General features: G+C 41.8%; 1 protein-coding gene across 1 annotated transcript; it reads left to right on the forward strand.

Annotated features, from left to right (window-relative positions):
• The first annotated feature begins 600 nt into the window (after nt 1-600).
• f8 (coagulation factor VIII, procoagulant component) lies at nt 601-20,336 on the forward strand. The gene is made up of 27 exons (XM_039813163.1): nt 601-773; nt 1,074-1,174; nt 1,496-1,618; nt 2,662-2,874; nt 3,418-3,600; nt 3,758-3,861; nt 4,374-4,494; nt 4,601-4,889; nt 4,986-5,151; nt 5,315-5,402; nt 5,587-5,798; nt 6,004-6,148; nt 6,475-6,684; nt 7,333-8,144; nt 8,292-8,434; nt 9,753-9,918; nt 10,167-10,406; nt 10,632-10,860; nt 10,971-11,153; nt 11,694-11,810; nt 12,357-12,428; nt 13,275-13,360; nt 13,478-13,633; nt 14,208-14,352; nt 14,531-14,676; nt 19,290-19,472; nt 19,814-20,336. The coding sequence occupies exons 1-27, from the start codon at nt 601-603 to the stop codon at nt 19,967-19,969; spliced, it is 4,962 nt and encodes a 1,653-aa protein (XP_039669097.1). The 3' UTR covers nt 19,970-20,336.
• The last annotated feature ends 4,779 nt before the right edge of the window (nt 20,337-25,115 follow it).

Below are 25,115 nucleotides of genomic sequence, written 5' to 3' on the forward strand. Positions count from 1 at the left end.
TTTTAAAAGGTTTTTGGTAAATTGTAACTATTAATGGTTGATTTATCATCAGTTCTAACCCATTAATAACAGTCCTTTGACTGGTATTTACCCTGTATGTCTTTTAATAATGCCGTTATAAATGTTAACAAGTTGGGTATCGTAGAAAAGCTTTTTTTGCACACCTCTTTTGTAGGGCAGGTGCCTAGGATATGATCAAAAGTAGCAGCTCAGGAGCTTAGAAAGAACCCCGCACAGACCATTACGCAAGCAATAATTTATTTAGAAAAATACAACGTTTCGGTCTTAGACCTTTACCTTATGAAGGTCTAAGACCGAAACGTATTTTCTGAATAAATGATTGCTTGCGTAATGGTCAGTGTGCGGGATTCGTTCTAACAAGTTGGGTTTAAAATGTATTAACACTAACATCTATTTACCAAATGGATTTGCCCAATCTCCTCCACCACCTCCACACTCTACACGCCCCCAAGTGCAACTTCAGCTTCCCTGTAAGTTTTGCTTGCCTTCTCTCCTCCCCCTACCTTTAAATGTTTCAGCCCCAGGAGGAGCCGCAGAGCCGGGCAGTGTTTGACCCGGGACACGGTGGAGCTGAGCGCGATGAGAGCCGCGATACTTCTGGTCCTGCTGCTGCCGCTGCTCTGCTTCTCTGTCGGGGAAGACAGAAAAGCAGAGCAGTCTGCCGCTGCCGTTAGAGAGTATTATATAGCAGCTGTAGAAATTGGCTGGGACTATGTCTACCTGGCCGATGTTGACCCAGCGTCCGAGCAAAGGTGAATATTTTCTTGTTTAATTTAGGCAAACCAAACTCTGATGTTGTCATTTAGACCTAGACATAGCCAGTTTCAAAGGCGAGTATTGTTGAGCCACGTCTGTCAGGGACCTAGGCTTACTTTGCTTCCAATACAGGCTCGTGGTTTTGGGGGGGATTTATTAGAAACTGGTTAAAATAATGGCAAATTTAGAATTCATTAAGATGGTTAACAATGATTAAGAGGGGAGTTTTTAAGTGTTTCCTTGCTGATTTCTTCTTTATATTATTTGATTGGTTTGTTTTCTTTCGTATTTTTTAGGAAGAGATCCAAAGATATTCCTCAAAAATACGTTAAGGCAGTTTACAGAGAGTATACGGATTCCACATACACTGTCCCCAAGCCAAGGCCAGCATGGACAGGTAGGACTGCTCTTTTGATATTCTCAATTTTCTCAATCAAACAAATATTTCATTTGGTTTTTGTTATTTTTCATATTTTTATTAATGGTTTATACTCCGCTATTAATGAAATAAATAAAACAAAAATATTAGCCAGAACCTGACCTGTTAAATTTAGAAGATTTACAGTCAGGAAAATGATTTGAAGACTGATGTTGTGGACAATAATAGTGTTTTTGTTTAACTTTTCAACACAAAGAACAAAATGTATCTTCAGATTTGTCTTAAATTAGGGGGTCATATTTTTGACTTCTTTAAGAAGGTTGTGTCCTCTTGTTGCAGGTATTCAAGGTCCAGTGATTGTTGCCCGAGCTGGTGACTGGGTGGTGGTCCACTTTAAAAACCTGGCCTCTCAGTCCTACAGCATCAGCCCTGTGGGGATCACCTACTGGAAACAGTCTGAAGGTAGATAACTGAATGGAAGGAGCTGCTGTCATCCTTTGAACTTTTTTTTTACTTTTCTCACTTACAACCTGAAAATTAGTCAGCATACTTTTTCTTGTTAATTTTTTAACATAATTTTTAGTGTAATTTCCATGTTACAGCGTATATGAGTCAATGGCAAAACGCTTGCTGGTCCAATTCTACTTTAAGAGCTTTAAGGAAAAAAATCCAAACTGATCCTCTTACTCACATGCTTCTTTTTTTTGCTGAAGTCTGACATAATTTTGGGTCCAAAAAAAAGAGAGTCATTCATGGAAGAGGCAAGGATGTAAATGTCACATTACTATTAACCAGAATCATATCAGAAATAACAGTGTGATAATAATCATTGAGATATTCAAAAACAAAGTTGCCTCCTTATTCTTGAGAAATTACAGCGAGCGACGGTTATAATTATTTTGTGTGTGCAGTTTTTTGCAACATGTTGGAGCCAAACGGTCAGTCGTACTGCCTGATAACTAATTTAAGATGCGTTTGAATTACAATACCCGACTGCAAAGGAAATATCCCTGATCTGAGAAGCTTTTTAAGGTTAATACCTTTCACAGAAGGCATTGGCATGTGTCCTAATGCTGCTGTAGATCCAAAGCAGTCAGTTCTTGTAAATGGAATTCCTGCCACAGGGTAGATGCCTACAATGGAGTTCTTCATAATCTGAAAAGCTGTACCTGTCACATCCAAGAATGACGTGTCACGAAGCAGATTTAATCGCACCGTGTGATATTAAGGATGAAAGGGAAATTTGCTGCCCGTGGGTGTGCGTGTGCCTGCACATGTCCGACTTAAGTCATTATTGCACCTTATCATCATGAGTCAGTGGACTCATGATGACTCAAATTTCCCCAAGTTTATGTAATTTGTGTTCCCTGTGATATCATTAGAGGTCCTCTGTAGAATATTTTTGTCCTTTAGTATAGTATAAAGATTAGACCTGTTTTCCAGCTTTGACCCACCTCTACTGCTGAATGAATACAGAGGAGTCATGCTGCATCTTTTATTTCCAGGAGCCGGGTATGATGACTCCACAGCAGGCCAGGAGAAGGAGGATGATGCTGTCTCTCCAGGGGGATACTATAAGTATGTATGGGACATCAGCCATAATGACGGTCCCACCATCAGTGACCCCGAGTGCCTCACCTACTCATACTCATCCCAGGTGGACACGGTCCGAGATGTAAACTCAGGACTCATCGGTGCCTTGCTCATCTGCAAACCAAGTCAGTGTGTGGTTGGGCAAAGGGCACATACACATTATCTAATTTCACAAACATTATATCTAGTCACTTCTTGTGATCTACATCATTCGTTGTTCTTTAAAGCTCCCACATTTGGTCACAAACAAAACTGGACAAAACTACAAATGTTGACCTCATGGTGGTGCTAAAGGAAAAGTAAAGGGGAATCACAGAAGTCATTGAAATTCATCCTGTAGGCACCATGAAAATGTGTTCAAATTTCTACAGCAATAAATCCAATAGCAGTTGGGATATTTCAGTCTGGACTCAAGTTGTGAACCGATTGACCAACAGATCGACATTGCCATCCCTAAAGTGCAATGCACTGGATAGAGACACTCGTACTGAACAGGGGTTTATCTTACTCTATAGAAAAAGGAATTTAAAAGGAGAAATAATATTAGATATTAAGATAAAGATACAGATGTGCTTGATGCTCCTGTAATTTTACACTTGCAATCATATTATCACACCTTGCATCACGTGTGTGTGTGTGTGTGTGTGTTTCTGTGTGTGTTTTCCCAGGTGCCTTCACAGATGATGGCCAGAGGAGAAATCCAGCATTTGTCCTGCTGTTTGCAGTGTTTGATGAGACCAAGAGCTGGTATGGAGGGGTCGGAGAGAGAAGGAGCAGGGAGAAGTTCAAGAAGAGCATCGGCAGAAAGGAATACCACACCATCAATGGATATGTCAACTCTACGTTACCCGGTAATGAACCGGACTAGCTGTAGACAGGGAGTTTGTTAAGTGTTGCTCACACTGTGCTCAGATTATCAGTGGCTGTGCTGTATGCAGTCTGCACAGGAATTTTGGCCTCATTTTCTCTCTCTCTCTTTCTCTCTCTCGCTCACTCACTCTCTTGTAGGTTTGACAATGTGTCAGGGCCGTAATCATGTGTTCTGGCATCTGATTGGGATGGGCACAGCTCCAGAAATCCACTCCATTCAGTTTCAGGGTCACACTCTGCAGGTAATTCAAGTTTTCACATAAAACACAGTCATAGCAAACAGATTTAAAGGGTAAAGCAGGATATTTTTTAAACTCTTAAATTAAGTATAGTTTTCTGGCTTGATTAATACAATTTAGAAATGACTAAAAAAATGTAAAGTAACAAATGTTTTTTCATGATGATTGTTATTGGCAATGAATTCAATTGCAGAAGGATTTCAGTACATTGGGAGAAAGGCACATACAGTCTAACAGCATTAAACGGTATTTCCTATCTACTCTAAAACGTTTTTTGCAGGGTTTGGAGATTTAAAGGAATAGCGTGACTTTTTGTTGGTAATATATGGAGCCAGGAGTGGATTAGCCTAGCTTAGCATATAGACTGGAAGTAGGGGGAAACAGCTAACCTTGCTCTGTACAAAGTTCCAAAATACACCTTTCACGGTAGAATATTCCTAGACTTTCCCTGTATCAACCCAATTTAGCATTTTCTGGCTTTAAAAAATCTGATACATTGGATTGTTATTGTTTAGGTGTTGACCCATCGTAAAGTCAACATGGAGGTGACCCCTATGACATTCATCACTGCAGAAATGAGACCTGCTACTATTGGCCGCTTCCTTATGAGCTGTCAGATACATGCTCACCGCCATGGTAAGAAAGGGCCGTCGATAAGTCTCCTAGACTTAAGAAAATCTGAAAACTTCACCTCCTCTATGTAAATGATAACTAACTTGTTGTGCACTACTGCTCTACCCAGATGGTATGAATGCTTTTTTCACTGTGGAGAAATGCCTTGACCCTGTCAGTCGGCCGGGACCTGACCTGCGTAAAGTCAAACACAACGATTACGGGGACAGCAGTGAAGACAGCAATGAAGACTACAGTGACGAAGACGAGGATTCGTTCAACACCATAATCTTGCAGCCTAGAAAACCACAAGTGCAAGCGAGAGCCAGCGGGGGACAGTCACCGATAACCTGGCAGCATTACATCGCCATTGAAGAGGTCACCTGGAACTATGTCTCTCATCTCAAACCCACAACTAGGTAGGAAAGATGGAGGAGGGGAAGGAAGAAGAATAACAAAAAGGGAAAGTTGATTTGAATTGAATTGTTTTTTTTCTTTTCTCTTCGACTCATCAGTGAGTTGCAGTCTGGATATTTGCCTGCAGCTCCCCATCACCTGGGCTACAAGTATAAAAAGGCGGTGTATGTGGAATACACAGATGGATCTTTCACTCGGAGGAAGAACCCGGCCAAGACACTGCTGGGTCCACTTCTGAAAGGAAAAATCAACGATCAAATCCAAGTGAGTCAGGACAGAAAATATACCAATTGGCCTTTTGTGCCTGACTGAATTTGAGCTACAAAAAAAGAAAAAAAAGACATTATCAATCATAGTAAAATAGAAGCAATATGTAGTATTGTATAACTTTCTGCTGATCCACCATTGGTTTGATTTGTGTCTCCAGATCACTCTCAGAAACCTGGCCAGTCACCCTTTTAACATCTACCCCAATGGCCTTACCAAGATCTCTCCACTTCAAAGCTCCGCAAATGGTAAGCTTAACCAACAGCCTCTCTAATCAGTAGTTAATATCATTATCAGCAGTGCAAGCTTATACTTAAAGGCCTGTAATTTTGGCAACAAAAATTGAACGTATAATGGGGTTGCTGCAATTCCCTAAATTCCTAACATCAAAGTTTCATCTAATCTTATCTACCGGTAATTAAACAACTGCAGAGAAAGACTTGCGCTCCATGGCAGTGCCCCCCAACGGGACTTTTGGCTACATTTGGAAGTTAACAACAGATGATGGGCCCTTGGAGGGAGACCCCACGTGTCTGACCCAGCTGTATCAGAGCACCGTGTCCCCAGAGAGGGACTTGGCCTCGGGGCTGGTGGGCACCCTGCTCATCTGCAAGTACAACACCATGGACACCAGAGGAAGTCTGGTGAGATGAACCTTTCTATAATAATAAATATGTATCAACATAGCCCTTGTAGAAACACTGTTAACAGTTAACGGTAAACACACTGTTGAATGAATTATTTAAAAAAAAAAATGCAAAAAGATGCATGCTGCCATGTTGTCTCTTACCTGCACTAATGTAATATAATACCCTGTGTGTCTTTTACCGAATCTACTGTTGTATGCAGTTGGGCCCAGATAAAGAGTGGAGCCTGATATTTGCTGTGTTTGATGAGAACAGAAGTTGGTACATCAACGAAAACATGCAGAAGTCCAGCCAAAACTCCCCTAACACCACGGACCCTGAATTCTACAACTCCAATGTCATTTACAGTAGGTTCACCTCAGAGTTATATTTGTTTATTTACTTCTTTCAGTACTTTGCACATCTACAACGTGAGAAAGGTGCGTTGGAGGGGGACAAACAGGTCAAAAGTTGCGAAGAAAACTCCTGTCAACACACTGTCTAACTTGCAGAAATATATAAAGTTTAATAGTAGGCAACGTTTCGGTAGTAGACCATCTTCAGGCAAAATGGCCAATGCCTGTTAGTGGAATAATCAACACAGTGACATATTGACAGAGTGTATGATGTGAGATAAAAACTAAACAACAACATATCATCAATTTTATAACTGTTAATGTTCCTTTATCTTCAGGTATAAACGGCGCCATGTTCGGCGGCCGTCAGTTTGTGGTGTCTGAAACTGACGTCACCTTCTGGCATGTGGCCAATGTGGGCACCCAGAGTAACTTCCTCTCTGTTTACTTCACTGGAAACCTATTTCAGTACCAAGGCCTTTACCAGTCCGTCCTCACCCTCTTCCCCATGACTGGCATGACCATTGACATGGAAACTGATCTGATGGGTAAGACTGAAGTCTGTGAAAGTGAAGTTAAATGTATTACTTCAAGATTAATGATGCTAAAAGGCCAGAGGCTCTCTAACGTAAGTTTTGACTAGTTGCACTTTGGTAGGTCAGCTAGGCTAACTATACTGTACATAGAACAAAGAAGTTTCAAAGAGTAGTTCAAAGAATTTGACCGGGTCATGAAAAATGCAGTGAAATTTGTTTTAGTAAGAACATAACAACAGTTTACACAATGAGATTGTCAAGTAAAATTATAACGGTCACTAATTAAAGTCACTATGTGTAGAAAATGTCTTTCTTTGGCGCCCGCCAGTGGATTTCAAACTTCCAACAAAAACTAAAATAATTATCGGAACAATTTCTAAGACACTATAACCAAATAAAAATTTTACACACAATGTGTGTCATACAGTCAGAAGAAGAAGCCAGGCTACACAAGCTGCGACCTGCTGTTAAAAGTGCTTCTTTCCTGAAGCACTGACATGTCGATGCTGAGAAATAAGACAGCGGCATATCCTGACTTATTGACACACATTAACGTATCAGGATACTGCACTATTGCCTAATAACAGCTGATGTGTTGGATGCATGCGTTTTGACCCGTCAGTGTGTGTTACTTTTGAGTCCTATGAATTCTTCTCTCAGGTGAGTGGGAGATCAGTGCCTACGATGGCAGCCTCAAGAGTCGGGGGATGAGCATCCGTTACACCGTTCGTCAAAGCGACGATGGAAACCGAGTCGATCATGATGGGGTGGAATACGATATTTCTGATTATATGGATCAGCTAGATCTACAGCCGAGGGGCAGAAGACCTGAAAATCGCACACAGTTGGTTCAAGTGTGTAAGAAAAATTTTGCTAATAACAACACTCAATCAGTAAACACTTCCAGTCAAAATGTCACTGATGGGGAGACTGGGGCGGCAGAACAGTCAGGATGTCAGCTGGAAGCAGAGGAAGGAATCCCACAGGATATCTTGGAGGATATAGAGAGAGATGGGGAGTCAACCGTTTCTCAAAATGGGACTGAGTCTGGAGGAGAGGGGGGTGGCAGGCAGAGAAGACAGGCAGAGGGCAACTGGACAGATGTAGATATCAGTTCTGGAGCCTCAGAAGATGGAGGAACTGGGATAGAGGTCACAAAAGAGGCTATGGAAAATAGAACTGACACTGGTGCCGAAGAAAAAGCTGAGGAGAGGAGTAAAATGTCAAGTGCGAATAATGGGACGAAGGGAGAGCTTGAAAAGAGCAACGAGATCTTACTGAACAGCAATCCACAGATGAATGAGAAGGTCTCAACTGTTGCCCTAAGCATTTCAGAAAACATGGATCAAAACTTAGTAAAACAAAACCACATTCAGTCTAAACCTGAGCGGCTGAAATACATCTACACTGCTGATCACAACAACACACCAGCGATTGATCTGTCCCTTGAGTATGATGACTACAGCCAAGAGGTACTATTTTCTTTGTGTGTGTGTGTGTGTGTGTGTGTGTGTGTGTGTGTGTGTTAAGCATATATATTCATTCATATGTTACATACTGATTGTCACAAATTGAAACACTTCCCTCTCACCCACAATACATGCTACATTTTATTATAGGTGAACGGAACATCAGATATGATTGCCACAGATTACATGGACCTGCGCTCCGGAGAGACCCGATATCGTCACTACTACATTGCTGCAGAAGAGATCACCTGGAACTACGGCATCAGAAAACCATATCAGCTCATCAATTCCAGGTAGGAATAATATTTCATCCAGGTTTCCGTGCAGGACCTTAAAGGCATTGTTTTTGGAGAAATAGGCTTATTCACTGTCTCACCCTCTTGCTTAGAGAAAGAATGCCATTCTCATGTCTACAATAAGCATTGAGCAACAGATATTAGCTTAGCTTAGCACAAAGACTGGAAGCAGACAGAAACATCTACTGCATCCAAAGTTAAAAAAGCTGCCTACCAGCACCTCTAAAGCTCACTAATTATCATGTTGTGCCCTGTTTGTTTAATCTGTACACAAACAGAAATGTAAAAAAGACAATTTGTGGTTTTATGCTAACTTAATTGTTTCCCAGCTCCACATTTAATGCACGGACATGAGAGTTATATCAATCTTCTCATCTAACTCAGCAAAAATGAAAATTAGTGTATTCCCCCAAATTTCCCAAAACAATGTATTTATGTTTTCTATTCTATTTTTTAACTTAAGGAATGTTAACATGCTAATGTTGGCATGTTAGCCTGATAAAAAGCTAAACATCAACATGTTCACATGCATGTGCATGCCTACTTTAGGCATGTTACCATGTTTATGTTGGCATGTTAGCATGTTAATGTCCGTGGGGAACCTTTTTGATTTAGGAAACAACATTGCAGTACCTCTGGAGCCAGCCTCAGGCCAGACTGTAAAACATTTTTTGCCCTGGTGATATTGTTATTATCGTCAATTCAAAAGTTTTATTTCTGCTTAGTCTAGTTTTTTGTTTGTCGGAACCTGGAATGCTTTGGATGTTTTGGTTCTTTGATAGCAATGTCCCAAAGTTTTTGGCAAAGTCAACATTACTTAACACACAGTCAACAGTCAAAACACAAAATGAACAGAAGAATTTATTTAGGGTACAAGCGGCCAAAATGGGTTTCCTCAGGAGGGTGGCTGGCGTCTTCCTTAGAGATAGGGTGAGAAGCTCAGTCATCCGTGAGGAGCTCAGAGTAGAGCGGAAAGGAGCCAGTTGAGGTGGTTCGGGCATCTGGTAAGGATGCCCCCTGGGCGTCTCCCTAGGGAGGTGTTCCAGGCACGTCCAGCTGGGAGGAGGCCTCGGGGAAGACCCAGGACTAGGTGGAGGGATTATATCTCCAACCTGGCCTGGGAACGCCTCGGGATCCCCCAGTCGGAGCTGGTTAATGTGGCTCGGGAAAGGGAAGTTTGGCGTGCCCTGCTGGAGCTGCTCCCCCCGCAACCCGACCCTGGATAAGCAGACGAAGATGGATGGATGGAAATAACTTTAAAATCCAATCTAATTGATGTCTAAAGCAGCAGTTTTGATTCAACTCCTCTCTTTAGAGAGATGCGTCGAGGGATGAGGAAGTTCCTCCCAGAGTATAAGAAGGTGGTGTTTCGAGCCTACAGCAATAAAGACTTCCTACTTCCTCTAGACAGAGGGGAGCTCCAGGAACACCTGGGAATCATGGGGCCTTTCATCAGAGCTGAGATTAATGATCTCCTCACCGTGAGTGACACTGTCGCTGAGCAAAATAAAAGAATAAACCAGTAATGCTTTTATGTAGTCTCGCTAGTTACTTCCACTTTAACAATCTTCAATTTTACTGCATATGTTTCATGAAACATGAAAACAAATGTGAACACAACAAACAAACCATTGAATATTGAAACATAACTAGTTGATGTAGCTTTCAGTTCAAAACTCTCTCTCTCTCTCTCTCGCTCTCTCTCACTCTATCTTTCCTCTTATTAAAGGTGGTCTTTAAGAACAAGGCATCCAGGCCTTACTCCTTTCACCTTCAGGGAGTCTATGACCGCAGCCAGGGGGCCGGCATTAGCCAAAACCATGCCTCCTCTGCTCCACCTGGGGTTCCAGGAGAGCCTGTGGCTCCTGGGGAGTCACGGACCTATAACTGGAGAGTAACCAAGAAACAAGGACCAACCGACAATGAATTTCCCTGCAAGACTGGAGCTTACTACTCCACTGTGGACAAGGTATGGATAGGTCTTCACCTTTAGCCTGTTACTTTACCTTTTTTCATGGATATACAACATGTACTGTATGTCTGTATTAATTTGTATAAAATCCTATCCTAAATTGATTTCCTCCAAAGAAAAATATATATTGATTCTTAAGTTTCATCTTTGTTTCAATGAATGCTAAACATCTTGAGGTACAGTTGTAGGATCAGAAAAAAGTATTTCTCTACTCTGTTCAAGGAGAGGGACCTTCATTCTGGTCTGATTGGTCCACTGGTGATCTGCAAGTCTGGTATTCTCCGGACTCGTCAGAACACGCAGCGAGACGTCCAGGAGTTCGCCCTTCTCTTCCACACCTTTGATGAAACTAAAAGCTGGTACCTGGAGGAGAACCTGCGGCGGCACTGTGCTCCACCCTGTCAGGTCAACACTGAGGACCCTGGGTATCACATCAGCAATAGGTTTGCAGGTGAAGGAAATAGGATTGATTGTTGGTGTCGCCTTGTAATGAGCGTACTGCAGTCTCAAACGTTTTCTTTAAATTTCTCATAAATAAACAATGCCTACGTTTTTCCTCAGCGATAAATGGCTATGTGGCGGAGACACTTCCTGGTCTGGTGATCGCCCAGCACCAGCTCGTCAGGTGGCACCTGCTGAATGTAGGAAGTGACGGAGAGTACCACACTGTGCACTTCCATGGTTTGCCTTTCACTGTTCACACTGAAAAGGAACACCGTATGGGGGTCTACAATCTCTTTCCTGGTAAACGCACACATATACACATTGTGTTTCATATATATACTTTATATAACCTTTATATACATTTAGACATTACACCTCACGCTTGCAAACTCTCCATCTCATCTCATATAATACACACATTAAAAACATGCAACCCATAAACAGATGTTTGCCCCTGCATTTGCCCAAACGTTTTGCTGATTTAAATTTAATTTATAGAAAAACAATATTTTCCAGTACCCTGTGCAGTACATTGCTACTGCAATCCATACAGTTTCCATTGTAAAACAAGTTTTTGGGCTAAAACCACCTTTATTCATCAGCCTGAATTTATTCCACAGGAATGTCTGTAGGTTTAAACAATACAATAAATGCGTTTATGTGATCCACCCTCTTCATTCAATATCAATAAGACTCGATATGAATCCTGACACCAACTGAAAAAATTAAACCATAGAAAATAATCTAGCTTCCTCCTCTTTCTTATATCTGTTTCAAATAATTAGCTTACGTGCACTCTAAAAACCTTCTTCATGTATTGCATTGCTCTATATTACCCAGGAGTGTTTGGCACGGTGGAGATGACACCCCCCAGAGTTGGCACGTGGCTGGTGGAGTGCACTATAGGAGACTACCAGCTGGCCGGTATGAGGGCTAAACTACTGGTATATGATCGACGTAAGTACATGCTGTGTCACATATCTGTGTAAAAATATGAATATATTATTATTTATGTAATATATCCAACTCACATCCAACGACACATTTTCAGTTTTTTGTAGATTCATTATTTTATTTTGTGGTGTTTAATGAGAGAACAGCCTCATGGAGCAGCTGCCGTGGCTGTAAACGCTTGGCCTTGTGGACATATATCCTTGTGTAATGAAACACTAGGAACTTTTATTGCTCACAGTTGTATTTAATGCCAACACTCTGTGCAATTAAATGTTTCATCACATCGTATAAATTATGTCAGTGGCTGTCCCCACATTTTCCACACACACGTTTCTATGTTATTGTGTAATTAATGGGGCTTTTTAATAAGTGAGGACATCCCTTATTGCTAAGCCGAAGAGCTAAGGTAAACCTGTAGAGTCACATGTATCATCATTTCCAAAAATGTCAAAATAGACAATGTATAGTTCTGTACTGTCCAGAGATGTTGAGTGCACAGAAATGGATTTGGGGAATGCATTAATGAGCTGGAATTTTCTCGACATGCAGTATGTGTATTGCCTCTGGGGATGAAATCAGGAAGGATCGAGGATCCCCAGATCACAGCATCAGATCACATCGGTAAGAGTTTTTTTAATTTAAAAAGGCAAACACAGGAGACGAAGCTCAATACTTGCAGAGAGAGGAAGTACTTACCACCAGGGTGCGTTTTGTGAAAAAAGCAAAGGGGGGATTTTTTTTGGATCATGCACAACAAAACAAAAGAATTAAATCCTCCCTCCCATACCATGGATATAGTGCCACTCGGCCAGCCATGCCAAAACACTTACGGGGCCCTATTTAACGATAAGCGCATGGCGTGAAGCGCATGGCGCAGGTGCGTTTACGGCGTGTCCAGATCCACTTTTGCTAGTTTGACGGCGGAAAAAAGGGTCCGTGCGCCGGGCGCATGGTTCAAAAGGGTTGTAATTAGTGTCTTCATTAATTCATAGGTGTGTTTTGGGCGTAACATGCAATAAACCAATCAGTGTCATCTCCCATTCCCTTTAAAAGCCAGCCGTGTTTGCACCTTGGCGCATTGCTATTATGATGGCGAATTTGCACCATAATCTGGCGGTGCCTGTACCCGGCTCACAGTCACCTTTTTGCAGCTAAGCAACTGCCGCTGGTAGCCGTCGTCCCGGAGCTCTGAAGCAGCTAAATACAACCAGCAGCTGCCTCTTGGATTTTATCCCTCTATGACACTAGACTGTTCACTTAAAAATAATTCAGCAGAGGCAGGGATATGTAGACCAGAAAGGTGGGAAATACCACGCATCCCCCTCCCCCGGCAAATCGCACACTGCTTACCACAAATATCCAGTGCGCTGAAAATGAAAACACCCCAGGGAGCTTTATTAAATCTGAAAGCCTGGAAATGATCCACACTAAGTAAGATTTTAACTGTGTTTACACACGTGTGTCCAGGGAACTGGGAGCCGAGGCTGGCGAGGCTGGATCAGTCTGGTTTTATCAATGCCTGGATAGGTAAAAACCAGATGTCATGGATACAGGTAAGATATACTAATGCAAGTTGAATATTCTCTTTGTAACAGAAATACAGACAGATATATATAGAAAAATACAGAAATAGAGCACAGTGAAATGTAACGTAATGTGTGTGTTATTAGGTTGATCTACGGAGGCCCACCCTGCTGCACGGTGTGCAGACGCAGGGAGTCAGGTCCAACCTGAGGGACAACTACATCACAATCTTCAACATCTCTTACAGCCTGGACCAGGAGACTTGGATCAATTACAGAGGAAACAGAACCAGGAAGAACCAAGTATGTCCTCCACAGTGGTACACAAACTGGATATCTTGTACAGTTAGGGTTAACATTTCACAGCAATAAAATGAGTCATGGGACATGTCCCATGACTCATTTTAGTTCCATTTAAGTTCCCACATTAGCAGATCAAAACCATCTGACCACTGACAAAATATGTATGTGTATTTATGTGAAATTACCCATTTTGAAATACAGTATTTCAAAAAGTAGCTTAACAATCAGTTTCCTGTTGTTATCATTTAGGAAGTTCCACCTCCAGAACACCAGTTACATGACAACGCACGGATAAGAAAAAGTGAAACATGCTATTGTAAAACATTGCAAGTGTTCTGTGACGGCTTGATTTTCTAAACCCTAAAACAAGAGGACGTCTAGTTGTCTCTCAGACCACCTGAATTACAATATGCTGAAAGATTATTATTGCACGTCCTGCATAACCATGACATCATGCTGTTTCATTGTCAAATAAATACTGTACAGTAAAACATGTTTAATGTAATGGGTTGTCTATCTAAAGCAAGTTTCAACGATCCTTGAAGTCTGAGCTGTTTGTGTGGCTCTGTTTTAGGTATTTTATGGCAACATGGACAGCTCCAAGGTGAAAACCAACTTCTTCGCTCCACCATTCGTGGCCCGCTACATCAGGATTCAGCCTGTAGACTTTGTGCTAAAGCCTGCTCTCCGACTGGAGCTGCTGGGCTGCGATATCAACAGTGAGTTGCACCAACAGCAGCATTTATCTCAGTTAATTTTACTGTATGAAAGTGCAAAGACTGACTCTGTTTGTGTGTGTGTGTGTGTGTGTGTGTGTGTGTGTGTGTGTGTGTGTGTGTGTGTGTGTGTGTGTGTGTGTGTGTGTGTGTGTGTGTGTGTGTGTGTGTGTGTGTGTAGGCTGCTCTCTCCCTCTCGGGCTCCAGAAGCAGATTCCTGACACCAGCTTTAGTGCTTCCTCATTTTATTCCTCTCTGCTGCGTAGCTGGAGTCCCAGCCTCGCCCGGCTCCACCTGGAAGGCGGCGCCAATGCCTGGAGGCCAAGGGTGAACAAAATACACAAACACTGTATCGCTATGTAATTTATCCCACGAGTTAGACAGTAACATAAAGAAATAGTTTGACATTTACGGAAATAGACTGGAGAAGAATAACATAAGTGGACCGACGCCACTCGTACCTGTCCGTTAAATATAGGGTGACCAGACGTCCCGGTTTGACCGGGACAGTCACGATTTTCAATTGTTTGTCCCGAGTCCCGACAAAAGCCTGTCGGGACGCTAAAATGTCCCAGTTTACACCAGGAGCAGAGTCAGCCGATTTTGCCGGGTCTTCAGCCCCAAATTTTTTTAGTTTAGCCCCGAATGTAACTTTGTCCAGTTTATTTTTCCGAGGCGAATAGAACGGGCAGCTACGTGTTGCTATCACCTAGCAACCGTCTCTCCTTGAGGAAAGCCGGGCGAAGTTTTGGGAGGAATCATAGCCAAATCAGTGTAATACATTGATGCCATCAACACAAAGATTAGGAGCGCAATGCTAATGATTTAGTTTGAGGTTCCTGTGACGTGACTTTTCCAGTCTACGGTTCAGACTCAGACACACGGAGCTCTGAAGCAGACCTGCTTGTGTCCACTCTCTGTAAAATGCAGCGCAGCTTCAGGTTTATGGACGCGCTCGGCTCAGCTGTGGGCATGCTGCGGTAGATGTGTTGCGTTTGTGCTCCGTGTATTTCTGTAATTTCCGTTTTCCACCTCCGATGTAGAGCAGCGTACAGCCACTTCTCTAGCTAAACTGTTGGTCTCATTCAGAGACCAGAGACCCAAACGGGGCTCTGTGTCTGTCAGGAGGTCTGAGATCTACCGTATCAGCAGAGCAATCACGTAATGCACAGCAGACTATGGTGCAGGTATAGATTAGTTTCTGAAATATAGTGACTTTATTCTTGTACTAGCCTACTAACCTAACTTTATTTTTCTCAAAATGTCACGACTCATCGTCTCCTCCAAATCACAGAGAACACAGATATACTGTACTTTGAAGGTGCACAAAGTTTTGGACATGAGCAGAAATCTTGCTCAAACACATCTGAAATATTACAGTCCAGGGGTCTATTATAAATTAAAATGAATTAATGTATCATTGAGGTGAATAATTGTCATGTGCACATTTAAGGAGGTTACTTCCTCACCAAAAGACGCCAAACAGGAGGGAGGAGTAAATGATGCCTCGGCTACAGATATTTGCAGGTTGCAGTATACATTGATTCAGAAAAAGGTATAAATATGTGCATAAAAATTCACCAGAATGCAGGAAATGAAGTGGTTATGCTTAAAATTTTCAATAAATCATTTTAATTCTTTTGGGGTTATTGGAATAAATAACACTTCAAAGAATCTTTTTTAGAAAAAATCTCAACATAAATCTCACACTAAACTGAAAAAGGCTGTTGCTGCAATTTTGTTAATTTTACAGGAAAAAACACTGTTATTATTAGATGAGGAGCCTACGATCAAAATAATGAAGTTACTGTCTGTTTATATGTCTGACCTGGGCTGGCACATGTTCACGTTAAAAAGCGTGTGCGTGCACGAGCACTATGGTCACGTGCAAAGTGTCCCGGTTTTAGCTCCGGGAAATCTGGTCACCCTAGTTAAATATAAAGCTACAACCAGGAGACGGTTAGCTTAATTTAGCTTGGCTAGCCTGACTCACTGGTTGAAAGTTATATTCATGATGGGTTAAATGTGCACATGTAACCACACACAGCACTGATGTCACAGTGTACTGACACACCCTGGAGTACACTTAGATACAAAAAAACTGCCCCTTTTGTTTCCTTGAGAAACACCAAGGCAAAGTGATATTGTGATATTTGTTGTTTGCTTTCTCACATTGTGATAGAAACCACTGATATGGGGCGACCTCTAGTTCACCCAGTAGAGTGTTAGCCCCATGAGGCAGAGCCCTTAGCAGCCGCCCGGGTTAGAATCCAACCTGCGGCCCTTTGTCGTGTGTCATGCCCTCCCTCTCTCCCCCATTTCCTGTCTATGCGCTGTCACTATCGTATAAAGGGAAAAGCCTCCAAAAAAATACTCTTTAAAAAAAATAAAAACACTGATGTGCATAATAATAAGACTTATTACCATTAACTCTCCTCTCTCTATCCTTTATTATCTTGTTCTTTATTTCCTCATCCTCGGCTTATCATTTTCACACTTTGCAGCACTGAGCTGTAGAGGTGTGATGTGTCCCTCTGTCAAACTGTCGACCTGTTATTAAAGGTCACACGTCAAACAGTAGCACTTGTGAGCCATGAATAGGGGTCAACCACTGTGGGCCAACTGTTATCTGGAATAGCATTCTGAAATGGCCTAAACAGATGGCCAACAGTAGCTTTAACAGTAGCTGCAGCCCTTTTTCCAAGGGAAGAAATCCCCACATTAACAGTTGGTTAATGTTGTTGGTCTTTCTATGTGCAGCCACATCATGTCAGTGGAAAATAGATGCACTGCCAAAAACACTTTCCTGGTTTATTAGATTCCAAAACCTCTTAGAGTAATGTGGGAAAGGAATTGTTGTGTGGTGTTCCCTTGGCCAACCCTACATCTGTTTTTGTTTTTCCTTTTGCTTTGTCTACTTCTACTTCATTCAGAAGCTAGTATCTGTTTCTTTCAGTTTCAAAAAATTCCCTTCATGACTTATTTCCAGTCATATTATTTCATGATCACGTCCTTCTGCACATAATATCATGTAGTTCTAATTTGGACACAACAGAAAAAATAAATGAACATTTTATTTTTGCTTGTGTGATTAAAGTTTATTGCAGAGAACAGTACCTAAAGTAGGAAAAACTCCAACACTTTGTGATTGAAGGGGAAATTATTAAAGTGATGGTTCGGAGTAATTCACCCTAGGGTCCTTTGCACCATGACCTCGAGCCAAACACCCCCCCAGAAGCTTTTTTCACCTGGGTCTAACATTGGGAGAGTTAGCGTAGAGTAGCGTTATCAGCTGAATAGCCAGTGTTGGGAAGGATACTTTCAAAACGTATTTCGTTACAGAATACAGAATACATGCCCACAAATGTAATTTGTAACGTATTTGTAACGTATTCGTATTAGCTAGCATGTCAAACGGGGCTAGTCAGTCTTTAAACGGCTCTGGAGCTAGTAAATCAGCACGTAGGAGAATGTAAAGTCGCACGTCAACGTTAAAATAGCAAGGTGACCAGTAAAACTACAGCAGACGACTACTCTTGGCTAATTAAAAAAATAACTTACTTTAAGATGCTTCTTCAGGTTGGAGGTGGAGTAATTTGGACACTGAAAGGAGGTTGGTTGCTGGCAAGCAGAGGTTGCACTGCACAGTTATATTTCATTCTCCCTGTTCGTTCTTTAATGTGAAATGCTGTTTGAATTTCCAAGATAGAAACTTATTCCTGCCCTGGCTCTGTCGTGCCGGTTCCGACTCCATTGTGACTGATCACGCAAATAGCTATTTTTTTCGATTTCATATCGGGGCTTCTGGTAAATGCATAGAGTTGCCTTAATTTATTCAGAGTGAATAAACTCGTGAAACAGAAGTATCGTCATGTAATCCATTGATTTCAACAATGTAACTGTATTCTAAATACCAACGATTTAAATTGTAACTGTAACGGAATACAGTTACTCATAATTTGTATTCTGAATACGTAACGCCGTTACATGTATTCCGTTACTCCCCAACACTGTGAATAGCTTAGCGCAGGGGCTAACGGACCCACGTTTTTATCTTGTAAATTACCCCACTAATAATGCCCGAAATGATACCAAACGTCTACAAGTAGTACAAATAGGTTATGCTCTCATAAAACGATGGATTGGAAAGTTTGTAAGTACACCAGAAGTTTATGTAAATAACACTTGCCTGCTGGCTTCTGCTCTCTGCTGTTGTTGTTGCTGCTGTAAGACGAGTGCTTAGGGCCGTCTACAAATTACAACACCGAAAAGAGATGCAACAAAAATATTTATTAATTTAACTTTTTTTTTTAGGTAAGTGCTGTAGTATAACTAGCAGGAGACAAGTAATAATTGAGGTAAGTTTGGAGACATTACCTTATTTAATCATTGAATTAATAAATATTTTTGTAACTCTTTTCGGTGTAGTAATTTGTAGACGGCCCTAGGCACTCGTCTAACTGCAGGTAGCAGCAGCAGCAGCAGAGAGCTGAAGAGAGCAAGCAAGTGTTCATAAACTTCTGTTACTTACAAACTTTCCAATCCATCGTTTTATGAGAGCATAACCTATTTGTACTACTACTAGACGTTATTGGGTTGAACGTATTCGTATTGGGTATTTTATACAAGATACAAACGTGGGTCCATTAGCCCCTGCGCTAAGCTATTCAGCTGATAACGCTACTCTACGCTAACTCTCCCAATGTTAGACCCAGGTGAAAAAAGCTTCTGGGGGGGGTGTTTGGCTCGAGGTCATGGTGCAAAGGACCCTAGGGTGAATTACTCCGAACCATCACTTTAAGTGAGATTAGTTTAAGAGCACACTCGGACTCTGTACCCGGTATACCTGTTTGCAGTTCTAGTTTTTTGTCTTTGTTCTTCTGTATTAATAATATTCTTTCTGAGATCTAAAAATGTTTCCTCTGCCCTTTCCACCCCAGAACAACAACCCTCACGAGTGGCTGCAGGTTGACTTGGGGAGAGTAAAACGCATCACGGGTGTGCTAACCCAAGGAGCACGATCACTGTTGACCCAAATGATGGTGACTGAGTTCTCAGTCTCCGTCAGTCATGATGGACACTCCTGGAGCAGTGTGCTAGAGGACAGCTCCCAAAGAGAAAAGGTACGCATTCCAGTTTACCAATAAAAGCAGGCCAGTCTCAGTGATGCTGCTAACATGATCCAGGTTCCTGTCTGACATTAAAAGAGTCCAATAAAAGTGCAATGACTAACATGTTCTTCAGTCATTTCATTTATTCCTTCAATTAATCATTAATGCAGAAGGCCTAAACTATCTCATAGTTTCCTTAACACAAGTGGATGAGTCACTCTGTATTATGGAGCTGACAAACCACCAAAGGAATTCTATTACAGCATGTTTTCATGTTTTAGTGACACACGGTCCTCAATGTTTATGTATTACTTTTATCCATCTGCTGTTTCCTTATTTCCTGCCTTCCTCAGATCTTCACAGGAAACAGTGATTCAGACGATGAAGCACTCAACGTTTTTGATCCTCCTCTGTTCGGCCGCTACCTGCGCATCCACCCACGGGGTTGGATCAACGACATCGCCCTGCGTCTGGAGGTCCTGGGCTGTGACACGCAGAACGGGCTCTGACACCGCCGGGCAAACTCACCAATGCCACGCAGCACCATTTTAGTAGCATAATCCTGGTTTTATTTTGGAGTTTAACAAGTGATGAAAGAGAAGCTATTTCCTCTGTGGCCACCATTTTGTTTACATTTCCACCTTTTCACAATATTTAGCAAAGAATCATGTTTGATGTTGTGTTACAAAAGGGTATCTAGTGTTGGTAGAAACAAATATATTTTAAGATGTGAGTTTAAACAGAGCCACACTGTTAAAGGTCCCATGACATGGTGCTCTTTGGATGCTTTTATATAGACCTTAGTGGTCCCCTAATACTGTATCCGAAGTCTCCTTCCCGAAATTCAGCCTTGGTGCAGAATTACAGCCACTAGAGCCAGTCCCACAATGAGCTTTCCTTAGGATGTGCCATTTCTGTGTCTGTAGCTTTAAATGCTATTGAGGAGGAGGGGGGGGCAAGGTGGAGGGTGGGGGTGTGGCCTTGACCAACTGCCACTTTGCTCGTTTGAAAGCCATGATGTCTCTCTCATGGGCGGGCCAAATTCTCAAAGCAGAGAAAGGGGAGGTAACCTTGCTCCTTATGACCTCATAAGGAGCAAGATTCCAGATCGGCCCATCTGAGCTTTCATGTTCTCAAAGGCAGAGCAGGATACCCAGGGCTCGGTTTACACCTATCGCCATTTCTAGCCACTGGGGGACCATAGGCAGGCTGGGGGAACGCATATTAATGTTAAAAAACCTCATAAAGTCAAATTTTCATGCCATGGGACCTTTAAAATCACAGCTGAGCTACACATTTGAATGTAAGCATGTGTAAATATTCCAGATGGATGTTTAAAGTTTGAATGGTCGATGTATGTTGTTGTATTATTTTTCTGCTTTGTTAGAGATTATACTGTATAAACAATAAATCTCGAAGGGTTTCACTGGCATTTATTACACACTCCTCAGGCAACAGCTTGTGCACAAAAACTCACTTCTGTTCCAGCCAAATTCAAAACAATTGTTTGCTTTCAAAACTCTTAACCAAGTTGTGTGTTTGAACATTTGAACAGCTTCAAACAAGGACATATCACTTCCAAGCTCTCGATGTTCTGCTTCCTGTCCGGTTCTTCATTCAGGAGAAGATGTAGCACTTTCTTTATTTGCTTTTGTTTTCTTCCCTTCATTCCAGCACATTATCTCAGTTATTTCTTTGTCCTATCCGTCTTTAATCTGTCCAAAATGTTCCTAGACCATAGGCGCGGGAAGTAGGGGTGCTGGGGGTGCGGCAGCACCCCTTGTTGGTGGCAGCACCCCTTGTTGTCAAACTGCGATCAAGCCCGTATTACACAATGGGCATTAATCATTATGGTGATAATTATCCAATCAGAATAAAGTAAAAGTTGTTTAATGTAATGATTGGGAGAAGGCCGCATGCACTGTGTAGATTGGCTAATGATAAAGGTGGGTGGGCATAGAGCAGGTTGTTTACATCGCACTGAATCAAGATCAGTTTTCTAAGAACGGGTTGAGATTGAAAGAGTGGAATTAATTTGTAACTGATCCCCGGTCAGATTGGGTTGTATCAGCGAGTGAAAGTGTGGAAAAGGGAAAGAAAGATGCCGCTGCTATAAAAAATGTCCCGCGAATAAATAGCTTTTTAAAAAGAGCTGGAAAAAGAGGAAAAAGAAGGTGTCGAAAGAAAAAAAAAAAAGAAAATGTCGAGCTAGCTAATGTTAGCTTGGAAGAATCGCTGCCTTCTACCAGCTACACTCAGCCACAGCTAACGGTAGCTAACGTTAACTTTAGCGAAGTTGTTGTGGAAAAAGACAGAGATGAGGCCGGTCATCAGCATTACAGAACAAGGTAATGGCACCTCAGGTACCATCATCTCTGAAGACCCTGCACTACGGGGACCGATTACAGAGACCGTCCGGGAGGAAGTTATACCCAGAGGGATATTAGCCTTTCAGAATCGGCGGCTAAATATCCAGCATCTCGGAGGGGGGACGAGGCTGGCGGCAGAAAGACCCGCTCTCTCACTAACGAGGCACTGACCCGACACCTTCACCACGGTGAAACGGTACCACGGGAGTGGATTCTATATTCACTGTCCACCGGAGACATTTATTGCGTTGCCTGTAAAGTTACCAACACACAGCAGCGCATCTGTAGTAGGGTTTAGCGAGCTGCTAGAGCTGGACTTAGAGGATTTGGTTCCGCGACTTTGCAAAGAAAAAGACAAGAAATTAGAACTTCTAAAGGTAAGAGCTATTATGCTATCTGTAAATTGAGTAGGTTAATATAATCTGTTGTGACCGTGTGACCAGATAATGTACATATTTTGTTTAGTTTATTGAAATGCCATGCATATCAGACGTATTGCATAATAATTTTGTGATGCTGCTATAGGCCTGTGTGAGACTAAGTTGTCAAGTGCAGTAGCCTATATGTTGGCTTTTGCAGTTTGTGAAGTAGCAGCTGACTAAGTGACTGTTATTTAACAACCTGCACTCAGCTGTGTTGTGTGATGGTATTGTTGTATCTTCAGTCAATCACGTTTCAGAATTACTATTGTGCTTTCTGCTTGGGTGATTTTTAGTGAGTACTATATCGCCATAGTCTTGAACCATACAACGCTTTGGTATGATTTAATTAATTGTAACACTGTCTTGTGATGTGTGAGTCAGATGGCAGTACTTGGTTTATTGAACTGGAAAGGCATACTTGACGCCTGCTCAGCTGGACTAGTCATTCATCTTTTTATTATTTTTTATTCGATAGTGACAGTGGATAGACAGGAACGGGGAGAGAGAGAGATGACACGCAGCAAAGGGCCGCAGGTCGGATTTAAACCGGGCGCTGCAAAGGAATCTTTTGACCAGTAGTGATTGGCATGTGATTTAGTGCCTATATAGTTCGCTGTGCAGTACATAGCAGTATGTAGCCTACTTCATGGGGGTGGGGGAGGCAGAGGGAGAGTTGTTCTGCGCACCGCACCCCGCCAGCACCCCGCACCCCCTGCTGGAAATGACTTCCCGCGCCTCTGTCCTAGACTGTTATTTTGGCTTATCCACCTCCACCAGGCATTCCCTGCAGAAACAATGAACAGTTTTGCTGCAACATTGTTCTGTTACGAGTTGAAATTCTCAGTCTTGATAAACAAAGGGAAAACCAAGTACATTCACAGATGAGGATTAAAATGATGAGGTGACTGAAAGGAAAACAATATGAACAATGTAGTGTGTGCATGTCTGTGTCTTAACTTGTATGTTTTGGGCCCAACTGTGTGAAACGTGAAAACATGAGTAGCCTTTTATCACCTCATTATCTGCGCAGGAAGTTTCCAGGCAGAGGGTGTGTTTCGTTTGGAGGACAGGACATGCATTGGTAGAGACATGGCAGCAACACATTCATGCCTGGCTGTCGCATTTTATCTCTTTGAAAACAATAACACAGTAATCTCAGCAACATACAGGACTTGTATAATGGTTAAAACACATGATCTGAACCAAATGAAACAGAGGTGAGCAGAGGCCATGGCTGATAGGCGTGATTACCTATCAGCTGCAGGCCAAACTGAGGCTTTCAAATGATTTACTCAACTCCAAATTTTGTATTTACATCATATATATATATATATATATATATATATATATATATATATATATATATATATATATATATATATATATATATATATGTATATATATTGTTGCAGATTTAGGTGCATCAGTTTTCCCTACCTTGAATGCAGCCTCTAGTTTCAGTTTGTTCTTGTAAATCAAAATGCAGAGACATTCGAAATTGCTTGAAACTGTTAAACCAACACAGAGAAAAACATATTATTATTATTGATCAATCTCCTCTCTCTCCATCTATATGCATTCCTGTCCCATTAATGCATGTTACTAACTAAGCTTCCTGGGAGTCCATCTGCTTTCTCGCAATGCAGATTTCCTTGGATTGTGGTGGTACCTGGATTGTGGCTGCCATGGTCCTGCTCGATGCCCACTGCTACTGTTATTATTATTACTATTAGTCATAGTTCTATTATTATTGTTACTGTAATTGCCCCCCCCCCCTCCCCCCACCCAGCGGTCGAGGCAGATGGCCGCACACCAAGAGCCAGGTTCTGTCCGTGGTTTCTGCCTGTTAAAAAGATGTTTTTCCTCAACGCCGTTGCAATATATGCAATTGCTATCCAAAACCCAAACGTGCTCTAGTGATAATCAGATAAAACAAAGAAAAACTGGAACCAGTGAACAGATTATCAAAGATGTCGATCATCAAAATCAAACCATTTGATTAAACAACTAATCTTTTCAGCACTAACTAATGCAGGTGTGACAACTCATATTCTAAGACGGCTAAGACTTGAGAGTTGACTGTCGAAATGCAACATTTGTAATGCCAAATTCAATTCTGTCCCAAGTCTCAAATCTATTTATAAGTTCATTTTCAGACCGTACTGAAAGTATCTAAAAGCAATGGCTGCCTAGAAGCAAGAGAACTACATCTAAAAACTTTCAGTGAAAAATGGGTACTCGATGAGTACTGTAGGTTTTGTGGTTAATGGGCTGAGGTCCAGAGTGGTAACCGTCCAATTCTTTTTAGTTCTTCTTTTTTCAGTTTGCAACAAACCAGAAGCCCAAGCTTGCCTCCAACAATGAAGAAAAGGTATGGAAAACTTTTTGTACATATTTCTGAAAAATGTATGGCTTTCATTATCAACTGTTTTCAAAGAACCGATCTTTTATCATTCCAGCCAAGACTACTCTTTACAAAATGTCGACTGTCGGATGCCACCAAAATTTCCCCCATAATGAAACAGATTTCTACACTTTCCTTTGTCACAACCTGCTTATATGTAACAGCGGTGCAGAGGAATCTATCTCTGTTAACAGATCAGTGAGGAAGTACCATGAAGGGAGCAGGAAAGGAAAATAGTGTGACACAACAGAGTTTTCATCACTTTCTCTTACATCACTTCCTGCTTTGGTCCTCAGACCCCTGAGGAGCCAGAGGCCCCTGGCAGTAAGATAATACAGTAGATTTTCCTTTTCCTTTTCTTCTTCTTGGTGAGAGTTGCACAATACCTGTCTAGAAACTCATTACTAAACCATTTACAATTTGTTAAGATGCACGTTCTGTGTTACACTGGAAAATCAAC

This window comes from Perca fluviatilis, chromosome 10, assembly GCF_010015445.1.
Source record: "Perca fluviatilis chromosome 10, GENO_Pfluv_1.0, whole genome shotgun sequence".
Classification (NCBI taxonomy): domain Eukaryota; kingdom Metazoa; phylum Chordata; class Actinopteri; order Perciformes; family Percidae; genus Perca; species Perca fluviatilis.